This window comes from Sinohyriopsis cumingii, chromosome 15 (genome assembly GCF_028554795.1).
Source record: "Sinohyriopsis cumingii isolate HCF-2022 chromosome 15, ASM2855479v2, whole genome shotgun sequence".
NCBI lineage: Eukaryota > Metazoa > Mollusca > Bivalvia > Unionida > Unionidae > Sinohyriopsis > Sinohyriopsis cumingii.
In genome coordinates, this window is record NC_142975.1 from 15,583,959 (window position 1) to 15,605,141 (window position 21,183).

The 21,183-nt window shown below is 36.4% G+C and overlaps 1 protein-coding gene across 11 annotated transcripts in view; it reads right to left on the reverse strand.

The window, feature by feature from the left end:
- Positions 1-21,183, reverse strand: part of LOC149781304 (uncharacterized) — a 217,722-nt gene that overhangs the window by 26,937 nt on the left and 169,602 nt on the right. For all 11 annotated transcript variants that reach the window (XM_089935397.1, XM_089935393.1, XM_089935395.1 and 8 more), the window contains 7 exons: positions 18,982-19,178; positions 17,536-17,711; positions 15,812-15,997; positions 13,236-13,480; positions 12,540-12,975; positions 11,787-12,001; positions 11,258-11,378 (listed from right to left, as the gene is read on the reverse strand). In XM_089935397.1, coding sequence (XP_089791523.1) covers positions 11,258-11,378; positions 11,787-12,001; positions 12,540-12,975; positions 13,236-13,480; positions 15,812-15,997; positions 17,536-17,711; positions 18,982-19,178 — 1,576 coding nt within the window. The remainder of the gene's footprint in view (positions 1-11,257; positions 11,379-11,786; positions 12,002-12,539; positions 12,976-13,235; positions 13,481-15,811; positions 15,998-17,535; positions 17,712-18,981; positions 19,179-21,183) is intronic.

Below are 21,183 nucleotides of genomic sequence, written 5' to 3' on the forward strand. Positions count from 1 at the left end.
GGTGATATTATAAAAACTGATGAGTCGTATCTGAATTACTGTTGGACTTTAAATATGGATTTAAAAAAGACAAGATTATTGGATAAATGGACAAGCCATTGTATGTTGAGATTTTAATGGACAAGCCATTGTATGTTGAGATTTTAATGGACAAGCCATTGTATGTTGAGATTTTAATGGACAAGCCATTGTATGTTGAGATTTTATTTGAGATAAGTATCTGTTTTCTTTATCTGGAACAAGGTAAATATCCAGGAAATAACCAAACCATAAAAACTTTTCAATACAATGACATGATTTGAATGTATTGTACTGCACCATACCACAGCATGCCATGCTTTGAATATATTGTGCCACAGATTCTCTAAGTTTCATGTCCTTATATTGCCTTGATATACATAACAATAGAAATCTGGAGAAGTACCAAGGTTGAAAGAGCCAACTAAGCAATAACTGAGTTAAGTAAAATATAAATTAATTATTCTTTTTCATGTAAAAAACACTCAGTGAAAGAAATGAAAAATTTATGTAAGAAAACATTACCCTTAAATTATGCAACATATTCTGAGTATTTTACTTTGTACCTTTCAAAAACAACAATAATAATGAAACATGAATAATTTTACTTGAAGAAATTTTTATAAATAAATCACTTTGATTTCTGGCACATGAATGTTTCGTGTGATAATATCAAAGCAAAGACTAATTACCCAAAAGGACAAAGGCAAAATCAGTCCAATGTGATGAACTCAACACAATATCCTGGTTTTACATGTACCTGAATATTTGATAGCTTCATTCATACAGAATCTGCTACCCGTGACTCATTAATACTTTACACCATATACAAACGTATACAAGATGACCCCAACTGCAAACAACATATACCCTTATATGCAGTCACATAAAGATCTGGGTCTGTGTTTGTTCTACTGATTATTCCTAACAAACTGCATAGACCCAGATCGGTAGACACATTATGGGAAGCAAATCTGTACATATACAGCTTGTAGTCTGATCTAGTCATAAGTGAATACATAATGTACCAATCAACCTTTTCTACTGGATAAAATCTGTGGAGATGACCCTTTTCATATGGTTGAATGGCACACCACAGTACAAAATACATGTACATACATTTGGAAAACCTATGTTCCCTGCAATTATATCAACTGGGAACATGATACCCTACAATGTGGTGCTGGATTAGAGTGGGGATTTGAGGTCTTGGACTGTACATACTCTGATATTTATCAGTTCAGAACATGACACACTACAATAATCTGATGGTGTGATGGAGTGGGTGACTGGTGCATGATACAATACAATAATTAGGTGGGGGACTGGTGCATGATACAATACAATAATTGGGGTGGAGGCCTGGTGCATGATACAATACAATAATTGGGGTGGGGGGCTAGTGCATGATACAATACAATAACTGGGGTGGAGGCCTGGTGCATGATACAATACAATAATTTGGGTTGAGGCCTGGTGCATGGTACAATACGATAATCAGAGTGGAGGCTTGGTGCATGATACAATACAATAATTGAGGTGGGGGACTGGTGCATGATACAATATGATAATTGGAATGGAGACCTGATGCATGATACAAGACAATCTAGTGCACAGGTGCTTGAGTGAGCTTAATCTTAAAAAGAAATTAATAACCTGATGAAAAAAAATCGTAACAAGTGACATAATTTCCTCAGATTACCCCCATTACCTGTTCTGACATAGGACAAAAGAGACTTGGTCCTAGGTCAGAATGGCAATGGGGGTAATCTGAGGAAATTTTGTACTTGGCATGATTTTTTTCCTTCAGGTTATTGCTTCTTTTTTTTTACAACAGTAAGCTCATGTCAAGGATCTGTGATCTAGCGATGGTGAGGTCAGAGTGAGGATTAGGTAGGTACACTACAATCTAGTGGTCAAATTGGAGTAAGTTTATGTTCGATTTAATATTTACTGTTTTCTATCAAGATGCATGTGAATTATTATTCAAGTATATAAAACACAATTTGATTGACAGCTTCAAGGAACTTAAGTACTGTAAGAACATTTGTAACAAGTTATTCTTGTAAATCATTTCAAAAATAATTTTTTAAGTAATGACGAAAATCAAACTCTTCTGGTGCAAATTATGCTTGAGTCACAACATTTAAAAAAAATTCCTACTGAAATTACTTTCAATGCCTAGTTTGGGGGTGGGGGCAGTATTATCAGGAGTAGATTTACCTTTGTTAATCCTAATCATATTGTCATACACACCTGTATCGATGGGAGTGAATCTGTTGGCATATTCCTCTATTGCACCTTTAGGCAGTATTGTGGGCAACATGTATATTCGATAAGCCATGGTAGTGACGTGGATGATAATATCCTAGATAATCAATAACTGACAGTGTCTTCTTACACTCTGACTTTTCAAGACATTCCTGTTTTATCACCTGTAAATCCCAGTTCACAACGAATCAATGGCAGATTTCAAGGTATGGCTTACCTTCAGCAATACAGTGATCTGCAACAATGAATTCTAATTTCTAACTTGCTTAACCTGTGACTGAAGCGTAAATGATCCGATTCCAATGGAATTTCACACCTAATTCCCTCATAAGAATTATCAGGCACAAGTGCATACAAGCAATATCTTTGTCCCAACACAAAGTGAAGACTGTCACAAAACCTAATAAGGCATTCTTTTTATCTTTAGACTGTTCATTTCAGCTTGTGATTTCACAAATACTTTCCCCCCACTGACACAAATACCTTTGCTATGAACAGGTGTATTGGGAGAGCTAATATTTAACTTGGAAGCATGACACTCAACCTAATAAATCCCAATGTACATAACATACTTGTTTGAACAAGTTGAGAAAAGGCAGGGCGGGAAAGACTGATGCCTATTATATTCCACTGCATCTAATTGGTTAGTTATCTAATTCACATACTGTCTGTACTTGCTTAAAGGTTACATACAAATGCAGTTTGTTGGGAGTAATCAGTAGAACAAATAACACAAACCCTGATCTTCTGGAGTTTTCTGCAATTGCAAATTAGGGTCTATGTATTCACTACAATGCCATCCAGTATTACAAGGAACTGGTGCTTTTGTTTCCAAAATGATCCTTAAAATTTGAACCACTGTTTAGGGATGTACAGTGGAATTGATTCTTAACAAACAGCATGCATTAAAACTGTAATGTAACCTAGAGATCAATTAAGGTGTTGTATATACGGAGTCCAACTGCAAAACTGCATAATATACAAGTAGATCTGGGTCTGTACAATTTGAAGCAATCAGTAGAACAAACACTACAGACCCAGATCTGCAGGTGCATTATGCTATGGCAGATCAGGATTTTTGATGTTTGCAGTTTGAATTGACTTATAAGAGAGTACATATGGTTTACAAAATTATACAGACAAGCAAAGACCTTGTAAACTCACTTTTTTCTTTGTATTTATTGTTTTGGATGCAAATAATTTTTTTTTATAGCTGTCCTTTTAGTGATAATTTAATTACATGTATTGGCAACCTTGTAGAATTTTGGTGACAATATTGGTTCTGCTTGCAATAAAAGTCCTGACTTAAATATATAAAACTAATGTCACTAAAAAGATGTTGTATTGTTGTTGTTGTTGTTGGAGGGTTTAATGCCATTTTTCAGCACAAGATATACTATACATGGCGGCCAGTATAATTGGTGGAGGAAGAACCCTGGAAAACCCTAGGAAGAACCACCGATCCACGAGAAGCTACTGGCAGGCTTTCTCACGTACCAACGTTAGCTGAGGCTGAGACTCGAACTCATGCAGACAGAGGTGAGATGGCAGTGATCTGTAATGGTGAGCGCTTTAGACCACTTGGCCACTCGGGGCCCCACTAAAAAGATGTAAAAACTTAACAATTTCTTCTGCATAATATTTATTTGGCATTTAGACAATTCAAATTCTTTATAACAAATTCAAGCTTTTGTCTTAATATTTCCAATTTAAGAGAAAATTATATCAATGTATAACCAATTAGCTTTGGTACTTATGAAAGGCTGTCATATAAAACACAACTCAAACAAGAACATTACTGTTACAAACAAATATTAGGGTATTTTTTTCAAATACATATTTTGTGGTAATGAAAAAAGCATTCTAATCAAAGTGTTGCTAATTTTGTTACAGTATGTTACTGCAATGAGCTGGAGTAAAAATGCAAACATTTATATGCTTTTGTTCTTTGTACACAAATCAAAAGCTAGGGTCTTACTTTATTTGTAAGCATAATAAACTTTGATATAACTTCCTCAGAAATGCATCACTTTAGTTTAATCTAAACTTTGTCATTTTTAAAAATTTCATAGTCCAAGAAACTTATCATTTGCTTGTCTTTTTATATGATAATTTTCACAATTACAAGATGCAGTGAATTTCACTCTCAAAGGTTAGAGTGTCATTCCAGCAAATAAATTTGTACAGCCATTTACTTTGATATAATAAATTCGGTTTCCAAAATGATCTGGTTCTTCCTTGGTGATGGGCAGGGGATGGGGAGTACATTATCTAACTGGATAGATAATTTAGCCATACTGTGTCCAAGATGAACCCGATTAATACACAAGTGAAATCTAAAGCAAAGGGATCCATAACTTAAATAAATCAATGACTTCATCAGGACTGCCTTCTGATAATGAGGTCCCATACCTGTCAGGCTGTGACCATGATAATAAGGTCACATTCGGGTGAGGCTGTAGTCATGATAATGAGGTCCCATACCTGTCAGGCTGTGACCATGATAAGGTCACATTCGGGTGAGGCTGTAGTCATGATAATGAGGTCCCATACCTGTCAGGCTGTGACCATGATAATAAGGTCACATTTGGGTGAGGCTGTAGTCATGATAATGAGGTCCCATACCTGTCAGGCTGTGACCATGATAATAAGGTCACATTCTGGTGAGGCTGTGACCATGACAATGAGGTCCTGTACCTGTCAGGTTGTGAACATGATAATGAGGTCCCATTTCTGTGAGGCTGTAATCATGATAACAAGGTCCTCTACCTGTGAAGATGTAACCACAAACTAAATCCATATTCTTGCATAAATGCAACTCACACAACAAGCTTCTCAAATGTACAAGGAAACTTTTTCAAGCAAAAAACTTAAATTTGGAAAACGGGAACAGTGTTACTATGGCATGAACAGTAGGAGCAAAATGACCTACTTTTTGTTTGATTATACAGTTCAGTTTATGATTAATCCACAAGTCTCACCAATCTAAAGGCAAAAATCCTCAAATATCTACCAGAGTGCATAACTACAGAGTGTATAACTAATCAAAATCATAAAAAAAAATGGAACAAACATTCTAAAGTCATCAAATTTGAACAAAATTAATAAATTTAGAAAAGCAAAAATATACCTGTAGCTTCTGATATCTAGATTACTTTAAGATGGATCCTGATTTATGAGTTATTCAGTAAATAATGAGCAAACATGAATTTTTATTAAAAAATTATGTTATGTACTGCAAATTGCATGCCCTTCCAACTCTAATATTTTTGTACTACTCACAGAACTATGCATAGATGCTGTTTCATCAGAGTGTACAATACATGTATCCTCTATTCCTCATTCTCTATAGAAGCCGTAACAAAGATTATTGGAGTTTTGTCTGTAACAGAGTTTTGACACATTTACCAATACTTTTTTATATATTCTTGCACTATATGTTTGCATGTATCTGTGCAAATGATAAATTACTTTTGTAATAGAGCAGATAGATCTAATCTACCTAATGAAATTTCACACCCACTTTAAGAAAGAATCATATGTAACTGATCAAACTTCACAAAACCTGAACAGGAATTTCTTTATTTCACTCACAGAAGGAACCACTTAGTTACAGTGTAAATGGAGAAAGTTCTGAATCAAATTATCCACATTTATTTATTAACAGTTCCTCCTTCCGTTAAACCCTTTACAATCCTAAAATAAGAACAGCACATTTTTTTTCTTACTGTAATTGAACTAATCTGTTGTACTGATACTAACCTATTTGTGACTGAGTACGCATTAAAAGGCCATTACTGATGTGCAAAGTACTCCATTAGTATACATTTCAGTACAAAAGTTTATGTTTCAGTTTTAGAAATATACTGCATGAGTATATAATAGTTGTACCTGAAAACATGCTTAAAGCATAAATATGAACCCAACAGTCGGCTGATCTTATTTTTATGTCATGTTACCACTTGCTCTACCCAATACCAACTTTAATCTCTGTTACACAAATTCTGCTCTTTTGCTGTACTGATCCTTTTAAATTCTCCATGTCAAAAAGTGAAAAAATCAGGTGATGAGTTTGCAACTGCAAGGGGGAAGAAAAAGTAATATTCATGAACTCAATAACTATATTAACATTTTTCTTCAGAAAGAGACAAAACCTGAACCATATTTATCAAGAAGGAAACTGAAAACATCTTTGACAAGCTAAATAATAAAATGGCTTGTTGACTTGTAAATTACTAGTAATTCATTGTCAGTGACAGTGATCCATGGGAAGAGTGAGAACAGAAGAGCTTTGTACTGTTTGGCTCTTTATAATGTTTGAAGCAATTTTATATGGTTTAGACAACATACACATGCTTATCTAGACACTTTGCACATACAAGCACAATACCACACTGAAGCTGACAAATTTTGGATAAGGCAATTTTTTTAAATAGTAAATTATGTTTCTACCCTGACTTCCTGAATTATTTTCAGTACAAAGAGCATTAGGGGAGTGGTGTATATGAAGCCCCAAATTCCCTCCAAATTGACTGACAGTACAAAGACAGCCTATGCCTCTGGATCTGGGACTGGTGAGATAAAGGTGGGCAGTTTATGATTCCTCTTCATCACAAACAGTTCTATCACTGGTTGGCCCAGAGTGACCAAACCGACTCAAAGGTTAATGGGTGGACAGACCATTCTGCATTAAGTCTATCTCTGTACTTGAAAATGAATCAGATCGGGCAATGAACCTACCAGTGTATCGACAGTTATAATCATCTATGTTAACCAGTGGATAGAATCCCAACCAGTATGCACAGATCTAGTGATTTCATTCCCCCCACCACCAACAACAAAGTCTGATAAGACAGGCCACCACCACAGGATTGTCTGCCATAATGCAGACTACCTATCCAGTTCTTCCAAGAATGAAATGCATTAAATATGACCTATCTTTTTAAGAATGCTGACCTGAAGAGCTAACAATTCTGGCCATCTTTTGCCACTGACCATGTTGAAGTTTGGCAACAGATGGGGTTCCCAATCAAACAAGCTGGTTTTTCATTCCATACAGAGTGTAATTTCAAGCTGAGATTTTTCTATGGATATTCTTGTTGTAAGCCATTATCTGTTGCACTGTTGTGCAGGAAAAGACACTACTTCATCTAAGATCATGATTTAGCTGATCTGCTCAACTGGAAATGAGAAACCACTGAGCTAGCTGGACCATTAACAAAGGGTGCATGAAAATGCAGCCAAGGAGAATCAAATCTGCCACCCCGCTGAGGGAAGTAAACAAGGGTGAAGTTTGTACAAAATTCCACTCACACAAACTGCTGGAATGAGTGACTTCTGACATGTCCCATTTTGTTCAGAAAGCCTGACATACTCAAATGGGAAAGATTGTTCTGCCTATGATAAAAGATAAACTTGCCATGTGTTTCTGGACAATCATAACCACTTACTAGATTGACCAGAAGACACAGATGGTAAAAAAACATGGGATGACATTGAGGCCAAATGGATGAGCACCAAATGGTTCTGAAGGAGTATGTGTGTATAGGTACAAGCAAATATGTATCAGTTAATCTTTCCTGACCACAATTTCATCCCTTTCACTGAAAATCTTACTCATTTAGACATCTTCATTTTGAACCTTGGTGTGGCTATGTATTTATTGAGGTTTAAGAATGGTCTGAGATTCCTGTTGGTCTTGGCCATTATAAACAGCCTGAAATACAATCCCAGAGAGTTCAGCTTGCAAATTATCTCAAGTGCCCACTTGTCAGTGGCAAGCAGATCTCCTGTGAAACTCCTGCCTTCGCCAGACTGAACTGAAGGTTTCTAATGGATGGGAAAGGTGAAAGGGGAGGGAGCTTGATAAATGAAATCTGAAGCTCCCCTGAAAAAAAATTGGATTGCACATTTGTTCTCAGGAAACAAGTTGATCCATAGACTGAAAATGAAAGAGACTGGCACCCACCAGAAGACTATCTGTGGATAGTCAGGGTGGCAAGTTGATATCAGCTTTTAAAAGGCATGGAGTAGGAGAAACCATGTTTCATTTGCTCTAGGATTGAGTGACCAGTTATCACCTAAGTTAGACTGAGGATGAAATTACTGCCTTTGAATGCTATTCAACATCTTAAACTGGTAGTTGTCTCCTTGCTGCATCTGAGACTGCTTTGGCCCAAAATAGCTGCAGGCAAGTGCTTCGATTTTTAGACCATCACAACAGCAATGGTTTTCCACAAGGTGCTGACTGCAGAGCCTTCATAAGATGCAGCTATATGGATGACAAGTACAAAATTGTATCTCATTATCTCATGAGATCAAGGTTAGACAAAGTTGTCTAGGCTTTAGCCAACATGTGATGTGAGGCTCTATTAATCACCATGCAGGCCATTTATTCCCACACACGACAGATAGCTACCTGCTCTTTTGGCCAGTCCAAATATTGCTAGCAAAGATAAATCTAACATTGTGTATGTAGCAATCATGTTTTGCACTAACTTGGAGGTGGTGTGTAAAAAATTGTCTGTAAAACTTGTAAAACAGAGAGTTGGACATATTAATTATTGCAGTGTTCTTTGCTTTTTGTCTAAGGACAGAATCTCATTACTGAACATCAGTAAATGTGTGTGATACCAGCATGGCAACAATGATGCTAGCTGATGGCTTTCTGATAACATCAACTTTTGATGTGGACACCTAGTAGTCGTAAGGGGGAGATATGGGGAAGGGTTTCTTCCCTTTGTCTACCTGACATACATACATACATACATATATATATGTGGTAGGCACAACTTTTCTTTCTGCAATTGCTGGATTTAAGAGGCAGTGGAGCATCTTTCTAACATTAATGTGCTTGGCAAAACACAAACACGTTCCAAGTATACTACAAGGTGTTTACTCATAACACAAATCCCCTGTCACAAGAAATGCATCAATAAGCACAGATCAATATGGAAGACTGATGCCAAAGCAATGATTTAAGAACCTTACAAATAGGTATGCCATGACAGCTGGTCTGGACAGGAACCCATTACACACTGGTTGTCAGTCAAAGCCAACAGCTGAATAATCAGAAGCAGTAATGCAGTGTACATGAACTACTCAAAATTCACCACAATGAAAAGCTTCATCACTATAGCATCCAAGAAAAGTTTGATCAATCTAGATGCATTAGGGTAAAGAAATAGAATACAAACATCACTGAAGCATGAAAATTATATCACAATTACCCATTGTGTGAATAGTTTGACTCTTATCTGTTAGACACATAAACATTCCAACTGTTATGAGTGTAGGTAAAATGGGATCCAAGACACTGATGATGTAAGGCAGTGCTGTCCAACCCACGGTCCTCTGGCTGATTTTAAATGGCCTATCAGAGCTCGAGCAACTATATGGTCATTGCTTTTCAGTTTTCTGCTGCTGCCCTCGGCATCAAGAAAAACATTTTTCAGTGGCCCAAGGTGTCGAAAAGGTTGGAAAGCACTGATGTAAGGCATGAATAACAGAATATTTAAAAGTCATCCACATATGAAAATTAGGTCACAGTAACCTGATTCATTTATTGTCAAGTTATCCACCTTGTGATGCAACCATGTGCCAAGTTTCAAAAAATGTTAGGTGAAACTGGGTTTGAGAGATTTAGGGTGAAAAAAACAACAAATAGCTTTAAACAAACACTCCAAAATATCAGGTGTGAAAATTAGGTCCAAGTGACCAAGATTTGATATAGTAGGATTATTCTCCTTGAGATAATTGTAGGTGAAATGTGATCTGGAACACTGACTGAACATAGCTGAAAATATAAGTTATTCAAGCTTGAAAGTATGGTCAGATTTACCTTACTCTCATTTAAATGCATCTGCATACCGATTTTCACAAGTAAATAAAATACAGTCCAAGCTGTTGAGGGTATAACAGAATGCTGAAAATACTTAATTCACTCAAGCATAAAACCTGGTTAAATTGTCCTTGCTTTGACATGGTTGAGTTTATCTTTAAATTGCATCCACATACCAATTTTCATACGTGCAGGGTGAAACAGGGTCTAACATATTGAGAGTGTAATGAATAAACAGCAAATACAAATAAAGTCGTCGATCTATTTTTGGTATAGCTGATTTACTCTTATTAAATTAAATAGGGTTCTAGATATTGAGAGTAATGTATTACTAAAAATATCCGTAATCACTAAAAGCATGACAATTTTGCCAATCGTTTTTTTTATATGGCTGAGTCTATTTTGTTTAGTTCTATCAACATACCAGTTATCACAAGTTTCTGGTGAAATTGGGTCCAAGATATTGATAGTGTAAAATACTGGTCAGTCATGGAAGAAAAACTGGGTCAAATGTACCCAGATTTGATACAGTTGAGATACTCTCCTTGTGAAATATTCACATACCAATTTTCATGTGTAGATGAAATAGAGTCCAAGTTACTGAGAGTGCAATGAACAGCTAAAAATACAAAATTAACTGAACTGAGAAAATTTTTTGGTGATTGATAAAGTTTTGGAGTCAACAGCTTACTCTCCCTGAGAAGCAGCCAAATACCACTTTACACGAGTATAGGCTTATTAGTTCTAACTTACTGACCACATAATGAATGAACAACAAAAGAAACACACGTATATACTTATATGAACAAATGAATGAATCTTCAAGTAAATGGGGAAAATATTATCTCTCTTTCCATCTTGCTGGCAAAGGAATAATAAAGTCTCATACTGTAGTCTCAAGCACAAAATCCCTAAATATGATTTTATTACTTGGAACATGTCTCTGTCAGTGATGTTTTGCTTGCTAGAAAAATGCATTATTATTGAAGCAAACATTAAAGATTTATGTTCTTTTATTTCAATTTTGAATCTGAGGTTTAAAGTTAAAAGGCATCAAGAAAGTATGACTACTGTTTCTCTTGGTAAATTAAGTATGAGTAAAGACACCAAAAAAAAGTCTGAACTTACCTTCCTCGACCTCACACAGAGCCTTCTGGAGCTGCTGGAGTCTGTTTTCAGTTCTCTCCCTTTCCTCCTCGAGTTCCTTGTATTGGACACTCAGGCTCCGTACCTGAGCCAGGGAATCATCCTGAAATGAAGATAGACATGAGAAACTATACAAGATTAACGAGCATGACAGTCTGCTTTAACATGTCCTTTCTTTATCCAGTATAAAGTTTAACAATATTTCATAGCTTAGTACAAGAAATGTCATGTAAGGGCTGTTCCATTAAAACATACCTGGGACCCATGGAAGGCATTTGAATGTGTGGTACTCACCCATAGATGCAACTTAGAATTGTTTTATCATTTTACTGTGAACTCTTTGAAATCAGGTCAAATTCTCACAAAGGTTGGATGACTCTTGTATTGTTGAATTCATAATAGTTAAAATATTAAATTTAAATTGATTATTGTTCTAGATGTTATCAGTATGACAAACAAATTTACGCTTAGAGACCAGAAATTTTACTACAGACCACTATGAATTACCTACCCTTTCCCTCTCAGAAGAAGCCAGCTGGTTGACGAAATCTCTGAGGGCCATTCGGACCTGCTCTGGATCAACATCCAAGGCTGATGGCTGCCCATACTCACGAGTTGGTGAGGCCAGACGAACACGAACTGGGCTGCCAGTACGTTCTGGGGAACCAGTTCTTGGAATGGGGCTCCCACGACCCTCAGTAGTTGTGGCGAAAGTGTTCTCAAATCCTGTGGAGATGAAAAGAGTGCAGAAATAATCTGATGTGGACTTGAAATTCAAGTGCATTGGACCAACAACACCTTTTCTATACTGTGAGCAATGATGAAGATTGGGTTCCACTGTTAACAGAACATTTTAGCAATGGAAACAAAAAACTGAAAATATTCAACAACAGTTTTTAACAGAGAATGTCTGTGAAATTAACTTCACCCACATAAATGACAGCTGAAAATACAAGTCCATAAGGATTCAAATGAATTGTCTATGCTTGAGTTTATATTACGTATTAAGTCTGCAATATAAGATGAACTTTCAAGACCATAATCAAGTTGCTACTTAGTTTCCTTGAATATAAATTTAATCCAGGGGCCATCACGCTGATTTTTATGCATACACTATGATACCCGACCTAGACATTAATCAAATTTCAATACTGAGCAGGTTCTCGCACAATTTCATGGTAGTGTTTTGACAAAGTATCACCAGAATAAATGTTGAAAATTAGAGAAAGGATCATCACTGTAAACTGCCTGATGGTAGGCTAACCTTTAGAAGGAGAGGTTGATCTGGATATTCTCTTGGGGCTTGGGCTGCGAGATCTGACTGGGCTGCGAGCTCGTGGCATCTCCTGACGGAACCCAATGGTGCGCCTCAGGCTGGATACGATGCTGCTCAGCTTGAACTCAACATCCTTCTTGCTGCCCTCAATGCGAGCCAACTGAGCCTCCAGGGCATTTACTCTTCCCTCAGCTCCACTCAACTTCAGTCTCAGCTCAGCATCTTCCGCACTCAGGTTCTCATGAGCAATCTCAAGGTTCCTCCTCTGTTCCTCCAGTCTGCGTTCAGCCCTGCGGGCATCTTCTAAAGCCATCTGGTAGTCCTTCTCCTTGAGACGAGACTCATCAATAAGTTCGGCCATCTTGCGCTGAATGTTAGCCAGTTCCTTTCTAAGAGCCTCTCGGCTGGCCTCAGTTTCAACAACCTGTGTGAAATGAAATAAAAAGTCATGCAATATTAGGGCTCAGAAAATTATTTAAATTATCACTGTTAAAATTCTTAATCTGCTATCAAAAAATATTAATGATTAAAATAGTGGACAAAATAATATAACTGATTGGCATTGTAAATGGTTATTTTATCTTTCATCAACATGTGGCATTCTTAAAACCAATGAGAAAAGCGTAACTTAAAAACAAAATGGTTCAGTTTAATGTATCTAATTATCAATTACACAAGTGTTACCTTTTGTTTGAGGTCAAATGAGTGCCTGCGTGCCTCATCTTCCTTCTCCTCATCTCTAGCAACCCGAGTCTGCAAATCTGCCACCTCACGGCTGAGTTTACCTCTCTCACTATCCAACATCTTCACCTGTCGACGGAGGTCTTGCAGTTCACGACGAGCATCAAGACGAGCCTTCTCCACCTCTCGCAGGCTGGCGCGCAGGTCAGAAGACTCCTTCTGAACAGCTGTCTTTTGTTCGTCCAACACTGAAGAATACCCAAAAAATGTCAGCAACTATCTGAAGATAGGCTAAATGTTCTCACTTATAAATTGGATGCAGGCATTCTTAAGCTTGATGCTATCATAAGAAAACATTATCAACAATTTGCACATGTGCTACAAAACCAAACCAATAAACTGATAAGATTCATTCTCCAAGTAACATGATGGTAATAATTCCTAACTTCTGGATTGAAAAGATGATAAAAGTAATAGAAATGTCCACCAAAGAAAAATATGAATTTAGTTGGAAAAAGGTTATATCAATATGATAATGTTTCTCTGGACCGAAAAGATGATAACAGTAACACAGAACTTTGGCACAGAATAAAAATAATTTAACATCACCAATTCAAGTTAAGTCTTGAGCAAACCTTTTTATTTAGCTAGAAAAAGCTAGAATAGACATAACATAAAGTTAAAGTAAAACATCTTTCTATAAAGTTACAAATATTCATTTCAAACAAACTGACCCCACTCCATCCCAGTAGTAATTGATGCATTTCAATTTCATAACAATGAAATGCTTGTAATTTGCTTGCGACCTTCCTTTCAAAGGTTAGAAGAGGCCTAAGTGTACCTGAGATTGCTCATCTGAAGGTCATGTACCAGAAGGTCAAGTACAAGGGCAGCTAGTCAAACAATTTATGTTAGTATGATGCTATTGGACATATAAACATAATAACGGTTGTAATTTTGCATTGGCAACCATACTGGATCAAATTATGCTGACAAGTATGTGAGAAAATGTCATTTAAATGTTTGTGTTATTTTCACTAATAATGGCTACATTGAAAAGTAGACCAGAATCATCTGCACAAATCTGAAAGGCTTTCATGAACAATGCTGTAAAATTTGGATGAATTCTGTCCAGCAATTTTAAAGATGAAGACATATAAATGTTTCTGTTTTTAGTAATAGAGGTTGTCATTTATGGTGTATTATTAATATTTTTTGTAGACACTTAAAAGCCTTTTACACCTGAGCGCTTTCCATTAATATCCTGAAGCGTTATTTTTTGAAAAGTTGTTTCAAATTTTCATTCTAGTACTGGTAGCAATATTTTATCATAGATTTACATCATTTGCACGAATGTAAAAGGCCTTTATGCCATGATGCTTTTTACTGAATTTGATCAATATCTGTTCGATGATTCTTTACAACATGACATGCAAGATTTTTCTATTTTGAGTAAATGTTGCCATATGATCATCGATCAGCATCATTTGTACAAAATTTAAATTTAAATGACAATTTCCATCAAATCTGTTCAATGCTTGTTTAGTCTTCTTGGAAAAGAAGTTGCTCAAATGATTTTCAGTTTGTAGTAGCTGCATTCACATCCAAAGGCTGACTTACAAATTTGTACAGACCTGAAACATGTTTGTACCGAGATGTTTTCTGTCGATTTTGGTCAAATTCACTTCAGTGGTTTTGGCAAATAAGTCTTTTAAAGGTTTTTCTAGTTTCAGTATGGCAGCCATATCTGAAGGTGGATTTGCAACAATTTGTTATAATTCTGAAATCTCATAGGCATCATTTTGAAAGGTCTTCATTTCAGGAAGGTTTCTTCCAAAAATTGGCAAAATTCAGTTTTACAGTTTTGGATAAAACTCAATTCAATGCTTATCTCTTTGTCCATACATATGATTCTGTACAAATTTAAGAGCTCTTCAGATTCTTTCTGTATAATTTTGTCAAATTCTGTTCAGTGGTTTTGGATAAGAAGTCATTTAAAGATGGTTTTTGTTCTTAAAAAACAGTAGCCATATTCATTGGCAGGTTGCCGTAATTTGTACAAATTTAAAAGATCCTCATGCCAGGATTCTATCTGCCAATTTAGGCTGAAATTAGTCCACTGGATTTTAAAATGTTGTAAAAATACAATTGTTGATGGATGACAGATGACGCAGTGTCAAAACATTAGGGTCACTTGGCCTCAAAGCCATGTGAGTGAAAACACTGAAACAATGACTTACTGAAACTCTGCTCCAATTTTTAATTTTACTCGAATCTTATATGCAAACTAAACTCAAAGGAGTTCATTCAGTTCAAAACAAAATGGGTGAATTTCATCCTAGATGATGTTCGTGAATTATTTCTTACAAGCCAATCACTGTGGATTGTTTGGTTGCAGTGAAGAACAAATTTCAAAACTCAAGAAAATATGTTCTTATTTCAAAGAAAACACATCAGTTATATATATATATATATATGCCTGAAAAAGATTATTAAAATATCACTACAATGATGGATTTCAACAAAAATGAATGAATCCACAGTATGCAAAAGTTGGGAAATTTTTAATGAATACAAACCTGCACATTTCTGCCTGGAGTCCTGAAGTTGTCGGTTCAGCTCAATCTTGTCACCCTCATTCTTCTTAACAGTGTTACGAAGCTCATCAGCAGTCCTGGCAATGGTCTCCTTCTCACGGACCTCATCATTAATATTCCTCTTCAGGTCCACAATATCCTTCCTCATAAGGTCCTGCTGTTCTTCACCTGTAAGAGGAAAATGTATTTTTGTACAATTTCAATTTTATGTTGCATAAGCATACCAAAGTATAAACTCTTATACGTGATAATCTATTGAGGCATCGGGGCCCTGAGTAGTCGAGTGGTCTAAAGTGCTCTTCGTTATGGATCACTGCCATCTCACCTCTGTCTGTGGCGGTTCGAGTCTAGGATTCGGCCAATGTGGGTATGTGAGAAAGCTTGCCAGTAGCTTCTCGTGGATTGGTGGTTCTTTCCGGGGTTTTCCCGGGTTCTTCCTCCACCATTAATACTGGCTGCCATGTATAGCCTATAGTGTGCTGAAAAATGGCGTTAAACCCGACAACAACAACAACAACAACTGAGGCATCAATGAGTAAACAACTCCTGTAATGTGGAAATGCAGTGACACTTCCCTAAAGCATCCACTCTGCAAGTCGGCTTCCACTGCAAACTGGCCACATATTTTCACTGTAACGAGGCTGTGATAATGCTAATCAAACCTATCCTAGCCACCTCTATCTCTCTACAACACAAAAGATGTTTATGGTGCATCCATGTCAGGTTTAGGAGAGATTACAGTAACACCAGTCTCATTATTCCATTAACAGTGCCACAGTAATGTGCTTGCTCTACACCCCTGTGGTCTGGGGTCAGCTATTTAGTTTTAGCAGATGCAAAGGCATGTGTTAACCATCTAAAGGTGGTTTTCTCCAAACTCAAGTTTCTCCCACACAAATGTGTAGAAATATAAATCAGTCCCTAGGTTTGGCCATTCTTTGCTTGTTGCCAGTTCCACAAATTTTATGACACAAGGGTAATTTAGAATGTCCTAAAATTGAACAACTTGAAGATATTCAGATATACAGCTTGAAGTGTTAGGTAAAGGCATGTATATTTTTCAGGACTTCAGGATTTTTAGCACTCTGAAACACTAACCATCAGATGCCTATACCTTAGTTATCAAGAATATGTTATATAAGTTACTAGGACTTGCTGTGTCACCTACGTACAGTTTTAAACACTAACCACCAAATGCCAACACCTGAATTAGCAAAAATACATTTTATAAGTTGCTAGGATTTACTGTACAAGCAATGTACACAAAAAGACTACATTTTCATTCAAGATTGGATGGGTAGTGAATGATATTAATCTGTTTAAACTTTGAACATATAGGAGTGATTACTATGTAAAGTTGAGCATTATTCAACCAATAATTCTTGTACACCAAATTATATACATTTTCATACTCCTTGGAGATGTAATGTTTCAATCTTCAATTTAAGGAGTAAATTCATTAACTCAATTTTTAATTTTTTTGTCTATTGCAAAACCTAACTCATTAAGATATAAGCATATCCCAGTACCATAAACTATTAAATATTCATTCCAAATGGACATCACATTTTTCTGTAGCGAAAGATCATGAGAACAGCAAGTTTACTGAATAAAGTTACAAGCAAACTGTCTCTTTCTGAGACCTCCTATACCTGATAAACATCCTATGATTGAATTACTGAACAAGTTTTATTAACAAGCCCAACCTTCTCTGATTCTCCTGTTAGAATCAATGAGATCCCGTTTGATGTTATCTCTTGCCTCCTCCACAAGCTTCAGCTGCACCTTCAGCTCAGCAACTTCTCTCATCGCTGCTTCTCTCTGGCGATCAAGGTCACGGATAGCATTGTTCAGGTTCTTCACCTCCTTCTCATGAGCCTCACTGTTAAAAAACATTGGTTGCATTAATAAACCTGTAATAACGTATGAAATCCTTTTATTTTGGTCACGTAAACAAAAAAATTGTTTGGTCTTCAGAGCCTGTCACATTTGAAAAGATATGTATATTAAACATTTTAATTCCTTAAAAAATATAACTGTTGTCATCCTTCCACCCATCTTCAAAAATTGGCTAAGGGACATAACATAGTTGCTTATATATAACTTATGTTATTATCATGACAATGTCGTAAAATAGTGTGACACCATGAAACAACATTAGGTTTACAATATCATTACTGGACTGACACATGCAATTTGCTGATGTCAGCTGTGCTCAGATCCGATTCTTCTGACCTGCCCTTGAAATCATAAACCTATTATCCTGAGTTTCCACTATTAGACCTAGGTCCAATAGTCTGCATTGAGATAATTGGGCTTATGCAGCATATCCATTATGTATCTTTGTACACATCACAATGATTGGCTGAATGGAAGAACATTTTTAGTTGTAATATCTATCCTTATGTCAGACACAAAGCTTTAATAGACAGGGAAAAGACTGGCAACAGACAATAACATAGCAACACCTGTTACCATTAAATTAACCTAAATTACTATATTCAGAGTTCAGTAAGATGAGAAAGAAAATCCTTTTGAAGCAATAGAACAAAAAAGTAAAAAGTAATCTGTTATTAAATAAGAAAGTTATTCATTTTTAGAAGATTACTCAAGGGAAACAACTGTTGCTGAAATAAAACAACACTATGGCAGAAGGGCCATAATATCTTGTTCCATCTGTAAAAATATGAGTTATGATGTCCAGGCCTGTTGATCCTTATATTCTAACACATCTGTCAATGAAAACAAGTTCTGATCTATGTCTGAAGCAGCCAAATCTTTGATCATGTGTGGAGAATACTGATGTCATTAGGATACTAGGATGTCACTCATGACACAGAGATTATATGCTAGTATTATAAATGAGGTCAGTTCATACCAATGCATATTAAAACAAGGCTGTGTTATAACAGTACTCAAAACACATTTAATATGATAATTATTAAAATAAACACAAAACTCTATTGCCAAGAACTAAAATTATGTGAAATGAATCAAGAAGCATTCATACACAATATTTTACTATTTTCATTCATGATTATCCTACATCATCAGAAAGGCAGTGGTATACTGAAGGATTACATGTTACACTTATGAAACCTGCTCAAACCATGGTACACTTATGTAGCCTACTCAAACCGTTTTACACTTACGTGGCCTGCTCAAATTGTGAGCGGAAGTTCTTCAGTTCAGACTGCAAGTTGTTGATGTTGGAGCGATCCTGCTCAGTGCGTGCCATGGACTCGCGCTTTAGCCGCTCATACTCCACGTTGGCCTTGGCCAGCTCCATATTCAAGGTGTTGTTCTTCTCCTGCAGGGTGCATTTCTCCTGCTCCAGCAGGGACATCATCTGGAAAACAATAATCATGTAGTTTAGAACATGCCTTGCAGGAATGGACACCTCTTGGGAAAATATACCTGTTGAAACAGATGCTTTTTAGCATAAAAAAAACGTGTTCGTAACATGAAGAACACATCTGATAATGAAATATTTATTCTACATCAATATCCATCACCAAACTTGAACTTATCCTAAAAATGACAATTCCACAGAAAAAGTTATTTTTGCAGTGCATTATTAAATCTGTACAGTAATTTAAAGGATGCCTTATAGAAAATTACTAATTAGTAGTCATATTAGTACTTTGATTCAAAAGTCTACCATTATTATTTGCAAAGTTACATAAATTTATCCTCTCACATGCAATAATGATGCTGGAGCCTTAGCAATACATGACTAACCAGCCACCACGACCCTGACCAATGATCAAATCAATCCGGGTACTAACGTGACAAATCTTATAACAATACACATATGGAAACAAAAGACATAACCCCTTCATATACAGCTCTTAACAATTTTTATTAAAAAAATCTGAACAACAATTCACCCAATGACCTTGATTTTTTGGTGGTGGGATTCATCTCCTCCCCCCCCCCCCAGGATGTGCAATGTACACTGCTACATCAGACTGAAAGTGTTGTTGTTGTTGTGGTGTTTAATGTCATTTCTCAGCACACAATAGGCTATGCATGGCGGCCAGTATTATTGGTGGCAGAAGAACCCGGGAAAACCCCGGGATGAACCATCAACCCACGAGAAGCTACTGGTAAGCTTGTAATGCCTTCCCATAGACACATGATACATGTTCTTTTTGTCCAACCAAAAACTAAAAAACTGATTATTCTTTCTGTCTTTTGACCTTCTAACTTCCACACCAGTAGCAATATCCATATTCCTTGGTAAATTTCTTTACATTACCTGATTTCAATTCATCCATGGCAAATAAATACTACCTGATCCAAAAACTTCTACCACTGACCAACGAGATAAAAATTTCAATAATAGCTCCCTGTAACCTTGACCAACTTTCTTGGCTGTCAATCTCAATGGATATTATCTACCCATCACAACACAATGAAAAGTAATTTTTCCCAATGATGCCATCATGAAAACCAGAGACACTGCTCTTAAAAAACAAAATGAAAAACACAATCATTTTTGCTCTACAGAAACAAAAACTGGAAATCTTTCTGAAACCAATCAGGAATTTCCTTATCTAATGCACATCTTGCGGAACAATCCTGAGATGGAGAAAAAATATTCCTTTGATGGCTGTATCACATGTGCCCTGTTTTCTTCAAAAATTAGGTATGTTATCTCTGTGACCCAGATCCTTACCAATCTGACCATCGAGCACTTACTATCTTGCAAGGTCAGTGGTAAAGTGCTGCATTTTATGAAAGCCACAATGCAAACTTGGAAAGGTTCTTTTAGGAGAAAGTACCAGTATTGCATGTATAATTATTTGCAAGTAATATAGCAGGAGTAACTTGCAACATTACTAAATATATTGCATGGAATCCAAGTGTCTTACCTCCCCCTCCGGCCAATACATAACACATCATTTCACCTGCATGAACTTTAACACAAAACTGTTAACACTGACAGTAATATGCCAATCCTGCAGAAGTGATACCTACCAGTATGTGTCACCATGCTTACTTACCCAGGTGAGACAATTGATAGCTATTTGAGCATGCTTACTTACCCAGGTGAGACAAATGATAGCTATGTCACCATGCTTACTTACCAAGGTGAGACATGAAGTGATACCTATGTCACCAGTAATAGAACAAGTGACATCCAATTCATATAACTGATACTATGTCCCCTATATCTCACACTGCTTACTTATCCAGGTGATACCAGTGATACCTATATCACAATGCTTACTCATGTGTGACAAGAACCACATGTACCTTAAAATGTTTTGCAAGCATTCGTGTCATGTCCATTTTGCCAAACTGTATTCAACTCAAAACATTTCACAACAAAAATTGTTTTTTTTGGC